This window comes from Rhineura floridana, chromosome 1 (genome assembly GCF_030035675.1).
Source record: "Rhineura floridana isolate rRhiFlo1 chromosome 1, rRhiFlo1.hap2, whole genome shotgun sequence".
Classification (NCBI taxonomy): Eukaryota; Metazoa; Chordata; class Lepidosauria; order Squamata; family Rhineuridae; genus Rhineura; species Rhineura floridana.
Window position 1 is genome coordinate 2,583,880 of NC_084480.1, and position 12,440 is coordinate 2,596,319.

General features: G+C 46.1%; 1 protein-coding gene across 14 annotated transcripts in view; it reads right to left on the minus strand.

Moving 5' to 3' along the window:
• The window catches only part of CNTFR (ciliary neurotrophic factor receptor), a 545,676-nt gene that overhangs the window by 277,558 nt on the left and 255,678 nt on the right, over positions 1-12,440 (minus strand). For 4 of the 14 annotated variants that reach the window (XM_061613159.1, XM_061613092.1, XM_061613132.1 and 1 more), the window contains exons 2-3: positions 4,919-5,148; positions 2,588-2,789 (exon numbers count right to left, since the gene is read on the minus strand). The exons of 5 other annotated variants lie outside the window; for them this stretch is intronic. Coding sequence is in view for 1 of the 9 variants with exons in the window: in XM_061613132.1 (XP_061469116.1) it covers positions 2,588-2,593 (6 nt within the window). In the remaining 8 variants the exon portion in view is untranslated. Of the gene's footprint in view, positions 1-2,587; positions 2,826-4,918; positions 5,149-9,520; positions 9,852-12,440 lie in introns of those variants that run through there. 5 more of the 14 variants (XM_061613114.1, XM_061613107.1, XM_061613120.1 and 2 more) reach the window with 5 other exon arrangements.

The following is a 12,440-nucleotide window of genomic DNA, read 5'->3' on the forward strand; positions in this document are numbered from 1 at the left end:
AAATTGAACCGGCACTGAAATGAGGATTCCATCTCTACTAGAAAGACAGGGAAGGCAAAGAGCCAGTGGGAGGAGAAGTCATTGGATGCAGCTGCTCAGAGCAAAAGAGGTGCTTTTACAGGAAAGCCTGGTTAAGAAGTGATCAAAATAATCACGGCTCTTTGGAAATAGAATGGTGCTTCCAAAAAGTATTGAGTTCTGATGTGCTAATATTGAACATTATTCCCATAATATTTATCAAACAGGTGAAACATTTAGAGTAAATCTAGACCCAAGTGTGTCTGTGCTAGGGCTGCGACAGAAATTCAGTTCAGTTCACAATGAAAGGCAACTAACAACTCCCAGCACCCTGAACAAGCGACAGCTCCCAGGATTCTTGGGTGGGGGGAGATAACATTGCTTTAAATGGGATGGTGTCTACATATGAGAAAGAAATTCATTCTGTTCACATCTGAATACGAACCTGCCAAATTCACACTTCCCAAAATGATTTGTGAACTGAAATACACCTATTCTTTGATGTTTTCATTTCTCCAAATTTTGTGATGTGCTCCTCCAACCAAAAATTGCATATAAAATGAGAACATTTGGGAAATTTATGCACAAAAATGTGAGTGTTGATTGAAATAACATTAAAAAGGCATTATATTGGGGGAAATTGCTTCCAAAAATGTGTACGTTGGGCACAATTGTATATTTTGCCTAGTATACATACATTAGGCAAAATATTTATATATAAGGCAAAATAGACTAAAAAATAATAATCACCAACTGATGTGGAAATCAGGTGAACTGAAGATTGGAAAAAATGAGAAACTGAGAGGAACTAAGACTGACAAGATCCTTCCATCCCTAGCTAAGGCAGCTTTTAAGTCTGAGAGTGTCTTACAAACTGCAGACTTTGCTGATTTGCCAATGGCCTTCTGGCTAGAAATCTACTTCATCTTGGGTCTTGCCAATGTGGAAAAAGAAAGCAGAGTCCTGTTTATTTAAAAGGTAGCAGAGCAACTGTCATCTATGCGGATAAGCAGGTGGGCTGGAAGAGCAGGGAACCAATGTTGGGGAGAGCCCAGGGGTGTGCATAAGCCTAAACAGATTCACAATCTTTCACAGGTTCACAAAGATTCACAAAGTCCAATGTTCTCCATGAAGGCCACAAGACAAAAGGAGGAACAATGAAACAGGATCGTTTTAACTGGGTTTTCCTAAATGTAGGGACAAACAGCTGGTCTTCTGCAGCCCTGGCTGAGAGGAGGGTCAAGGACCATGCCAAATAAGCACAGTCTAGGTAGGTTCTTGTTCTGTCCCTCAAGGGTCCAGTGCATTGCATCTACTGTGCTGTCGCACTGCTGAAGTGTGAGATTTGTTACCTAGCACATCATTCAGCATCCTAAGACTCGTAGGGCCTATGCTCTTAGCTCCTTCAGCAAAGGGTGACCTTGGGAGGAGGTACCCTTGGCTGGCTTCAACTACCCACTCTTGTGGTGAGGCAGTCGCCTGTACCACTACCATGTACAAAGTTCAGACCTATTGGGGAAGTGAACACTGGTCACTGTAATGGGTATGCATGGCCAGCTTGCCACAGACTGGGAGCAATATGGTTGCTTGCTGAAGGGTCATGAGAAAAGGGCCTTGAACTTTTGAAATACTCGGGATTTGTGGCTCCTTTCAAAAGGCACGCCAGTGACTGAATCTGCCCAGTATAAGAATATCCACATTATTCTGCGAACATTTAAAAACTCCACACAAAAATTCTTAATCTTGTTTCAAAATGTGTATTTCCAGACATGTTTTGATAAGCTCTCTGAATGGTGCAACTTTTGGAGAACTGCAAGATCTGATGGCCAGGGATGTTCCAATCCTCACAAGAATCTGGGAGGTGCTTGCCAGGCACTGGAATTTGCAAAGACCTAATTCCTCCTCAAGGATAGCAGCTTGGCATCTGTCTACTGTTAGACATTTCTGCAAATAACTGCAATTGGCCAACGGATTTGCAACCCCACATATGGCAGAACCATGTCAAAGTTCACGTACACTAACCCTTCAGCTTACTGGCCACTTTGCATTGCACAGGGAGAAAGAGGCTAAAGGCATTTTTACTAAGGTTCCAGTAAATATTCCTTTACTTATGTGTTGTCATATAGTCATATCTTCCAGATAGTGTCCTGGAACACACAAAATGTTTCTGAAAGGTTATCGTGTAACCAAGAATTGACACAACTGAGAAGAAGTGGTATTTCACACAAGGAAGCAAGCCCGCTGTACATGATCAACAACAGCAACACCAGTGATCTTTCATGCAACACGTCAGTAAGCAACAGAGCGCCTAAATCTTTGGAACAGGCAAGTCGGCCAGGAATAGACAGCAGAACAAGTCTCAGTTGTACATGGGGAACTAGGCAAATCAGCTACTTCACCCCACCAGAACAGCATTTCTATCCAGCCTAACGTACAAATTAACATTTTGTTTTGGGGGGAAACTACTACTGTTGTAAAGGCTACATGTCCACTTTGACAGATAAATGCTCCATATATGAAAACACAGAAATAGCCCATCAAATCACATTTGTATGTCTACAATGCTCACCGTCATTCATGAAGGCAGCCACTTCCAGAGGGCCTGCAATTTGTTCCAATTCAGTCCCTGTTGCCACAAAACCCGACTGCAGTTCAAGCTGTGTGTTCCTGCAGCCTCGGAGCACCTTGTCCAGCCTGCCACCCTCATACGTGTGTTGCAAGCAGGAAGGGACTCTCTTGCTCGTAGGCCTCTTTTGTTTCACTTCAAAGGTCTTTTTAATAAGAAAGAATCATACGACCATTACAGCCTAGAATTTAAGAGGAGGAGCCCCAATAATAGTTGCTCATTATGTAACAAACAAAACCACTGACTGCTTATGCAACCAATGAGGTGAAAATCACTTCGTATATTGGCCCGAGTCTGCTAGTTCTGTCAAATGAATCCTGCTACTATTTGAAAATCAACCCATTATAAGCAGAATAGATGAAACAGGGAACCATTTTAAAAAGGATAGCTCCACATTCCACCTGACTATTTTTTTCCCCCATTTGAACTTTATGAAGTTCTAAAAGTATGTTACAACAAAAACAACCTCCAATGAGGTATGGAAGCACTTCAGTCTGGTAAACACAATTCCCAAAAACTAATTCTACAGGGAAGACTCTGTTCAGGGTAAGGTGATCCAACACCTAAGGGGACTACAAATGCAGGTATATTTCATTTATTCTTCCAAATAAAAGGTCTTTTTAAAAAAAAAATCCACTTGTCAGCATGCTGATTCCCTGGCCTGGCCTAAGTGGGTCACTGCTGTTTGGAGCATACACCAATCCCTGCTTTCTACTCCCAGCCACGCCCCTCTGATGCTCTTTCTCGAGAAGGGCCACCTTCCAGCCTGCACCGAGCTCCTCTTCTTTCTCTCTCGACAGCAGCAAGACAGAAGAGAAAAGGCAGCTCTCATTTAAAACTAAAACAGAGCCTGATTCTTCGGCCTCCCTCCCCCTGCAGAAAAGGGAGAGGGAGGGAGGCACAGAGGTTGGCTTGGGTATTTTCTTGATCTTCAGCAAGTTATAAACTTTTGAGGATTTCGCCCCTTGCCCCTCCCTCCTTGATTCCTTTCCTGCCTCACTTCAGAATTTGACAGGACCATTAGGAATCTATTCCCCTGGGCCGGCCCTTTCAGACCATATTAGTCAGACAATCCATTAAAACCAGGCGCATTCTTTTGCTAATGCCCTTCTGCAAAATTAAAGGAGGGGGGAAATATTCCATCAAAGTCGTCCACATCACCTTTGACAAGTTACTGTAACTGCACATCTTTGCCAGCCAAGGAAGTGGGGGGGGGGCGTGGGGGGGTTTGCAAGACTGACAAGGGAGGAGAGGAGCAGAGGTAGCAGCGGGGCACAGAGGGGGAGGCACCAGCCCTCGGTCACAGGAAACTGGTAAGAAGGGACACTGGGGATGGCAGACACAGGGCGGTTGTTATGGGAACACGAGTGCTGCCAGCCAGCTAGCCTCCATCTTTGCTTCCTGGCCAAAGAGAGGGCAACTTTCCAGAATTTATGTCAGAAGTGGGAGGGCCCGTAATGTAGAGGGAAGCTGCAAGGGCATCACCTTTGCTCATGCCACGGACCAGGTGAGGCCTGCGAGGTCATTTTCATATAAGCTCTTTTGTAAAACGGTTGCATTGGTTACCAGTCATTTCTGGGCCCAATTCAAAGTGCTCGACATCAGCCTTTAAAGCCCTAAATGAGTCAGGCCCCAAATAGCTGACAGACCGCCTCCTTCCCTAGAAATCTGCTCGGCAGAAGAGGGGGCCTTCTTGGTAGTTCCGTCACCCTCCGAAGTTTGGGGGATGGTGGCCCGGGAGAGGGCCTTCTCTGTGGCAGCCCCTATGCTGTGGAATTCCCACCCTACAGAGGTGTGTCTGGCACCTTTCCTATACAGTTTCCGGTAAATGCCAAAGATGCACCTCTTTACCCTGGCCTTTGGCACCTGAGATCTATGTTGTCAGGACCCACCCTATTCCTGTGAATGTAATGTGTTTTCATGGTTTTTAATACTGTATTTTGAATTTCTGTAACACGCCCTGGGATGTAATGGTGAAGGGCTGCCTATTATTATTATTATTATTATTAACCACACTTAGCGCTCTGTGGCACACCGTTGGGCTTGTAAGCAGCTTTTGAGGAGAGAACAGTTCACCCCCGCAAAGGTATCATGCTAATCTCTCACTTCAGGCCTTTGTAAAGGTCTGTAAACCGCCCAGAGAGCTTTGGCTATGGGGCTGTGTGTGTGTGTGTGTGTGTGTGTATGTATATATATATATATATATATATATAAGTAAATAAAGAAATAAATGGTCTGCTTTTCAACATGCCCACCCCCAAAAGGGAGATTTACCTCTGAACTCAGTGGCCACCTGGGCTGCACCTTGTGCACATCCTCAGCCTTCCATCTTATATGTGCCAACATCCTCCCCCAACTTTGTGGCTTGTGCCAAGAACAGTTTGCTCTGATGTCTAAACAGGGCAGACAGTTATTACCGACAGGTTGCCTCCGTACCAGAGTTGGATGCCCAGGGTCTGCCCAGGCAAGCCAAATTTCTCTCACACGTTCAGTCCGTTCCATCTCTGAAACGAGAACAATAATGACCAAGTATGGAGATGCATTATAAATGCAACACTGTGAAGTCTGACTTGTTGTGAAGGATCTTGTTTACCTCACCCCTCTTTGATCTTAGGAAGCTTTGGAGTCTACTTTGGTTTTCACTGCCAAGTTTTGTTGACATGCGAAAGCAGGACTGGCAGACCTGCACTTCCAAGTCACGGGAAGGCCAGCTTCTGACCTTGCCTTCATGAACCATTCAAGTTCTCCTTGCCACTCGCGGCAAGGCGCAGTTTTGGGAGGGGAAGGAGTGTCTTATGTGGCTAAAGAGTGAAATCATGCCCTCTCGCAGCAGCTGTGTTTTCGTCACAGAAACAAAGAGGGTGAAGAGCAGGACAGCATCTTTCAAGTACCAGAGAGGGAGAATCTCTCCCAGGGAAGAACAAGCAAGGTGGGTGGGGAGGGTGGGCAGGCGTAAGATTAAGGGAGCACGGAGGAAGAGCCGAGCTCAGGGGCAGAGCATCTGCTTTGCATGCAGGAGACTACAGGTTCAATCCCCAGCATCTCCAGGAAAGGCTGGGAGAGACTCCCTCCTGAAGCCCTGGAGATCCGCTGCCTGTCAGTGTAGGCAGCACTGAGCTACGTGTACCAAAGGTCAGACTCAGTTTAAGGCAGCTTCCCATATTCCTAACCAAGGAAGTGGATGGTGGATGTTCAAGGATTTATTTATTTATTATTTATTTATTTGATTCGATTTCTATACCGCCCGTAGCAAGCTCTCTGGGCGGTATACAATCAAGGATGCAACACTGACTCTAGGAATTTATGAACTGGCTTGTCCGCCTTCCCAGGGGTTACAGTCCAAAAGGGCACCAGGTTGGCGACGGCTGCTCTATAAGGCTAGGAAAGGCAAGACCCTGAAGGAGGAAGTGGTGCTCAACTCATAACCATGCCTTGGACGCCCCACTGGGTGCCTGTTGGCAAGCACTTTGAGGAAACCTGAGGTGTGCTCCTTTTTGGAGGAAGGGTGGGATATAATTTCTTTTAAAAAATGATGATACCATCAAGCACTGTGACGAAACCTTGGGCCCGTAGCTGGAGGGATGCACCTCCCACTGATTTCGCCCAAGGTTATAACAAAGAATCCTCTTCTGAGGCCGAGTACTGCAGATGGACCTCTTTGGGTCATCTAACGTCTCTCTGTCGACTTTTGCTCACAGCTCCAGCCCCAGTCCTTGTTAAAAGAAACCCTCTTCCCGCAGGGCCCAGCCTGGTGTGTGACTGAATTATTAACCAGTGACAAAAAGCCCATCTGCAGAGCACTGAGCATGTGAGAAGCTTAGCCAACCCCACTGGGAGGAGGAAAAGACGACAAGGAAGGTCAGCTTCGCTCGGCAAGTGACAGGCGATTAGCAGAGCCATCGCGCAAGCAATGCACTCCCAGAAAAGCTACCTGCGTTGGAGCCCAGAGACAGGAGACGAACAGAAAGGAGGGAAGGAACAGGCCGTTTCACATCCAGCCTCTGCTCACACACAGTATCCAGGCCATCTTCTTGAGTTTCTTGAAGAGGATCAGGCTATAGATGTTATTAGTAGTGACGAATTCAGAAGTTCAGGGTCCCTTCATGATAGTCACAGACATAACCCTCTCCCTCTTTTTTGCGGCTAGATTGAGAATGGGATCCTTGTTAATGCCTGCTCCCACAGCAACAGACATCCTTAGGAGCCAAACAGCATGAAAGGTGAGTGTTGGCTGCTGAAAAGAGCAGAGCTTGGAAAAGTTACTTTTTTGAACTACAACTCCCATCAGCCCTAGGCAACATGGCCACTGGATTAGGCTGATGGGAGCTGTAGTTCAAAAAAGTAACTTCTCCAAGCTCTGGAAAAGAGTCTTCTTAGTGGCTGACTCACCTCCTTTCACTCTGATTGGCTCCAATCAGCAGGAAAGGACAATGAAATATGTCAGAAGACTCCCCTTTCATGCTGATTGGCTCCTAGGATGCTGTAGACATAGGGACCCTGCTCCCCAAAAAATAAGGTATCTAAGACCCCCCGAGACCCTGAACAACTACACCCCTGGATGTTATATAAAAAGAATGAACCCATACTCTGCTCCTCAAAGCAAAATTCTGTCCCTCTGAATAAGTAGACAAAGGTATCGTCAGCCTTTGGTGATGGGTAAGGGGCACATTCATTAGTGTGGGGGCATGCAGCAACATACCCATAAATGTCTGGAATCTGGGGGAGGGGTGGGGCAGCAGTGAGGATGCTGCACGTAAGACCAAGGAGATGAAGCTTCAACTCTCTCTAAAGCCACCAGCTGATTGGCAGGAGATTTAGGACAGAAAAATGGAAGCACTTGGTCACATACATAATTAAGGTATGGAATGCGCTGGCACAGGATGTGGTAATGCTCAGTGGCTTTGAGGGCTTTCAGAGGGAATTTAGGCAAGTTCATTGAGAAGGGGAGGTCTAGCTCTGGCTGCTATTCACAACGGCTGCTTGGACCTTCCAGATTCAGCAGCACAACATGCCAATCACTGAGTGAGTGGTGGAGGATCAGCAGGGGAGAGTGGTTGCTCTCAGGCCCTGGTTGGTAGACTTCCGGGAAGTGTCTGCTTGGTCTCTGTGGCAAAGACAGTGCTGGGCTAAACAGACCTATGGTCTGATACAGCAAGGCAAAAGGTGGCCCTGAGCCAGTGACTCTCACCTCAGTCTGCCTCACAGGTTTGTTAGGATGAGGAGACGAGGAGGACAGGACAGGGCAGGAGAGGCAAGGAGAGTGCATCAAGCTGAACTATTGGAGGAAGGGTAAAAATCAAACTGACAGATCTGTGATTTTCTGCTCCCACAATGAAAAGATCATATCTAGCATTATGGACAAGTTTGACTTGTATTGTGTTTGTACTGATTTCTACTGTAGTGTTTTATATTTTTATGAGGACTATTATTTATTTATTTTTATTTTATTTATATCCTGCCCTTCCTCCCAGCAGAAGCCCACTACTACTGGTGAAGGGCAATACACAAAACACTTAAATAAATAAATAAATGAAGGAAGGAAGGAAGGAAGGAAGGAAGGAAGGAAGGAAGGAAGGAAGGAAGGAAGGAAGGAAGGAAGGAAGGAAGGAAGGAAGGAAGGAAGGAAGGAAGTGTCTCAAGCAGGCAGCAGCACTGCAAATATAGTATTGGCTTCGTGAAGAGCCATAATTCTGCAAGCTGTTATGCAATTAAAGCAACATGCAACACTGATACAAATTTGCATGAGTTCACAATAGCTCACCGGGTGACTTTGGGCCAGTCACTGCCGCTCAGCCTGAGAGGAAGGCAATGGTAAACCCCCTCTGAATGCCGCTTATCATGAAAACCCTATTCACAGGGTTGCCATAAGTCGGGATCGACTTGAAGGCAGTCCAGTTCCATTTTTTCATGTGCTTTTGAAGGGCAAGCACAATACACAATTAAAGCAATAAGAATAACACACCATTCTGCTTTTGAAGATAAGCGTCCAGACAGGAGGGATTAACACACAGGACGGCAGAAATATCACCGAAAATAAAGAAAGGTTTCATACACTCCTAAACACATTTAAGTGTAGATTTCCATTTATATGATGAGATTTAAGCACATGTGGATACTCCTACCTCTCTACAGCAGGCCCCCATGTTATGCTGGAATTTTAGCAAACATGCATGTTAATATTCAGAAAATTACCTATGGCAATTTCTGCTGCCAGCTCACACATTCTGCGGCTCAGGTGCAGAAACACCAGGACAATTGTGAGTGAAGTTTGCCACTCTGTGTAATTTGAGGCTCTGAAATGAAAACTACAAAGGGGCAAGCCATATGCGTTGACACTGCCCATACAATTTTGGCTGCCTGAAAGGAAGCAAGATAGGGGCTCCCATTCCATTTGCTCTTTTTGTGATCTAACAGTATTACAAGTCACTATACTGCCACTCACGGGGACATTAATCTTTGGTCTACAGCTGCAGCAGAACAAGGCTCTAAAATCCTCAAGTGGTCATATGAACTCTACCAGTTCTGGCTGAAAGGTGTGTGTGTGGGGGGGGGGGGGTCCATTTTTAGATATCAACCTCTGTTTGTTTGTATTTTCAAGTGTATCAGGGAGAACGTTTCTTGCCCTGCTCACTCCCAGCTATGCTAGTTCTCGCCTTGCAGGGTGGCATTTTTACATTGATGTGATGCCATCCTGTGGTTTAAAGTGGTGCGCCCCACTCTGTGCCACTTCTGGATTCTACAATCACATCCCCACCTCATTATGGGGCATCCAATCAAAGGTTCCAGTGCTGAATTACTCTTACTTAAAGTTTGACCAAACTTACACAAGAACCATTTAGTGCTGCCTTCTGGGACACCACTCTGAATACCACTTACCATGAAAAACCCTATTCATAGGGTCGCCATGAGTTGGGATCGAAGGCAGTCCATTTTTCCATTTCTGGGACAAGTCTTTGTCCTCTTCTATATGACACCACCCCTTCAAGTCTCCACGGCCTTCTCTTCTCCAAGCTAAATATAACCAGTTCCTTCAACTTCCCTCATAAGACTTCGTTATTTCAGACTCCCGGCCTTATCTGAGGAACACAGGAAGTTGCCTTCTACTGCGTCACAGACCATCAGTCCATCTAGCTCAGTATTGTCTACACAGACCGGCAGCGGCTCTCCAGGGTTTCAGACAAGGAGCTTCTTCCAGCCCTACCTGGAGATGCCCCTAGGGATTGGACCTTCTGCATGCAAAGCAGTAACTCTACCACTGAGCTACAGCCCTGCTTTGTTGCCTCCAATGAAGAACCCGTTCCAGTTGGTCTACAATCCGTCTTAAAGTCTGGCACCCAGAAAGGGCCACAGTACTCCAGATGAAGGATGACGAGTGAAAAAGTAGCACCACAAAAGCCAAAAAAATTGCACACAGGCTGGGAAAAGACTTCTCAGATATGACACAACTCAGTATTGAGTCATATAGCATTTGAGGAGACTTTTTTTCTTCATATATTTCATTTCGCATTCTGCCTGAATTTCTCTTGAAAGTAGGGCAGCTACCAGTTACACGTACACCAGGGACCGTAACCAGGTTAAATTTTGAAAGGGCCCCTTTTTATGGACATTCAATGGCTTGGTAAACCAGCTAACGGCTTTTTGCAACAAGCCCCATGTTCACAACCTGAAGTGTGGGCGCAGCAAACGCTTCAACCCGGATTAGGCAAAAAACTAAAATTAATTCAGGCCCTTGGCAAGCCATTTTCCTCTTGAGTAATCAGCACCCCTTTTCAGCCAATCATACTCAGGGTCTTGGCAAAACAGTTGTTGAATCGGCATGGTTTAACAGACTGCCGTTTATGACACTGCGGTAGTTAAAGAGATAGTTTTCTCTCAGAGCCACACATAAAGCTTCACAGCTAAACAGCTGACAACTGAAGTCTAACAACTTGAAGAGGAAGAGGAAGTGCAGAAGTGTCCACCACGCAGGGGCCTGGCCCTACATGATCTGCTCTAGCCAGCCAAGGGGTCTTCCACTCTCATAAAACCCTTTTTATAACGGAGTGAGAATGTGTGCCACACTCATGGACACCTGTTTATTGGGCTTGGTGTGATGCTGAGAAAATGTAGTTAAACCTCTGCAAGTCTTCCTGGGAGCACTGCTGAGGTGCCTATAAATCAAAACTGCAGTTCTGTAAAAAAAGAAGAAGTAGTATTTACTAAATAAAAATAGGCTCCCTTCTTGGTGCATTCTCAACTGTTTTCAAGACAATGTTGGGATTGCTAGAGAAGACACAATTGCAGCCTGCACCCCGAACCAGGAGGCGGCAGACTGAGGAGCAGTCCGGGTCTGGGCCTTGGCTCAGCCAGCCTTGGACTTGCTGAGAGGCCTTGAGTCAGTCACCATCAGCCTCAAGTTCTCACACTCCGGAATAGGAGTCAGAGGTGCTCTTGTGGGGGGTGATGATGATGGATTGCCTTCAAGTCGATTGTGATTTATGGTGGCCCTATGAATAGGAAAGCGGAATTGTCAAAGCACTCTGAAGACATGCAATACCTGATTTCTTTAACCGTACTGAGGTGGAGAACTGGTTCCTGGACTATGCCACTTGCAGGTGGGAGGCCCGTATTAATTAAGCACTCCTCCTTTCATTAAAAAAAAACACCTCTGCACAACACTCCTCCTCCCACATGCTCTGCATTTTGCACTTAGGGGAAGAGCCACAGCCCAGTGACAGAGCAACTGCTTTGCATGCAGAAGGTCCCAGGTTCAACCCCCAATGACTTAATCCTTGCAGAGCCTCTGCCAGTCAGTGTAGACAATACTGAGCTAGATGGACCAAGAATCTGACTCAGATTAAGCCATGCTGGTCACTGACCATAACAATAAAGAATTACCGGCCGACTCAGATTAAGGCAGTTTCCTATGTTCTTATGTTGACCATTGGTTGTTGTTGTTATGTGCCTTAAAGTCAATTTCGACTTATAGCGACCCTATGAATCAGCGACCTCCAAGAGCATCTGTCATGAACCACCCTGTTCAGATCTTGGAAGTTCAGGTCTGTGGCTTCCTTTACAGAATCAATCCATCTCTTGTTTGGCCTTCCTCTTTTTCTACTCCCTTCTGTTTTTCCCAGCATTACTGTCTTTTCTAGTGAATCATGTCTTCTCGTGATGTGTCCAAAGTATGATAAGCTCAGTTTCATCATTTTAGCTTCTAGTGACAGCTCTGGTTTAATTTGTTCTAACACCCAATTATTTGTCTTTTTCGCAGTCCATGGTATGTGCAAAGCTCTCCTCCAACACCACTGGTAATGTATGGTGAAACCAGAACTGACCAATCCAAGGGTAGCTCACTGCACTTTCTCCAGACATGCTTGAAACAGGCAGTGCAAATGCTTGTGTGAAAGTAAAGAAATTCCATCCTCCTGCACGGGAGCACCATGCAGGCCAAGAATGGGGAACCTGCGGCCCTCCAGCTACTGTAGGGACAATAGCTCCCATCATAACTGAAGATGAGCCATGCTGGCTAGGACTGATGGGAGTTGCAGTCTAGCAACATCTGGAGGGCTGCAGGTTCCCCTTCTGTCAGCTTCGAGACAGGGAAGTAGGGTATGATGGAGGCATCCACCTTCAATTTGCTCCTAGCCCATGATACACTCGGAGGTCTGCTCTTCTGAAAGGGGACTTTCCAATCTCCACCCTGCAACCTGCTCTAGGCTTCTGCAGGAGTTCCGTGTGATGATGAATTTGACGTGGGACTCTGTTATTGCCGCTGTTTGAGACGGCGTGAGAGCTGCTCTAACTACATTCTGCG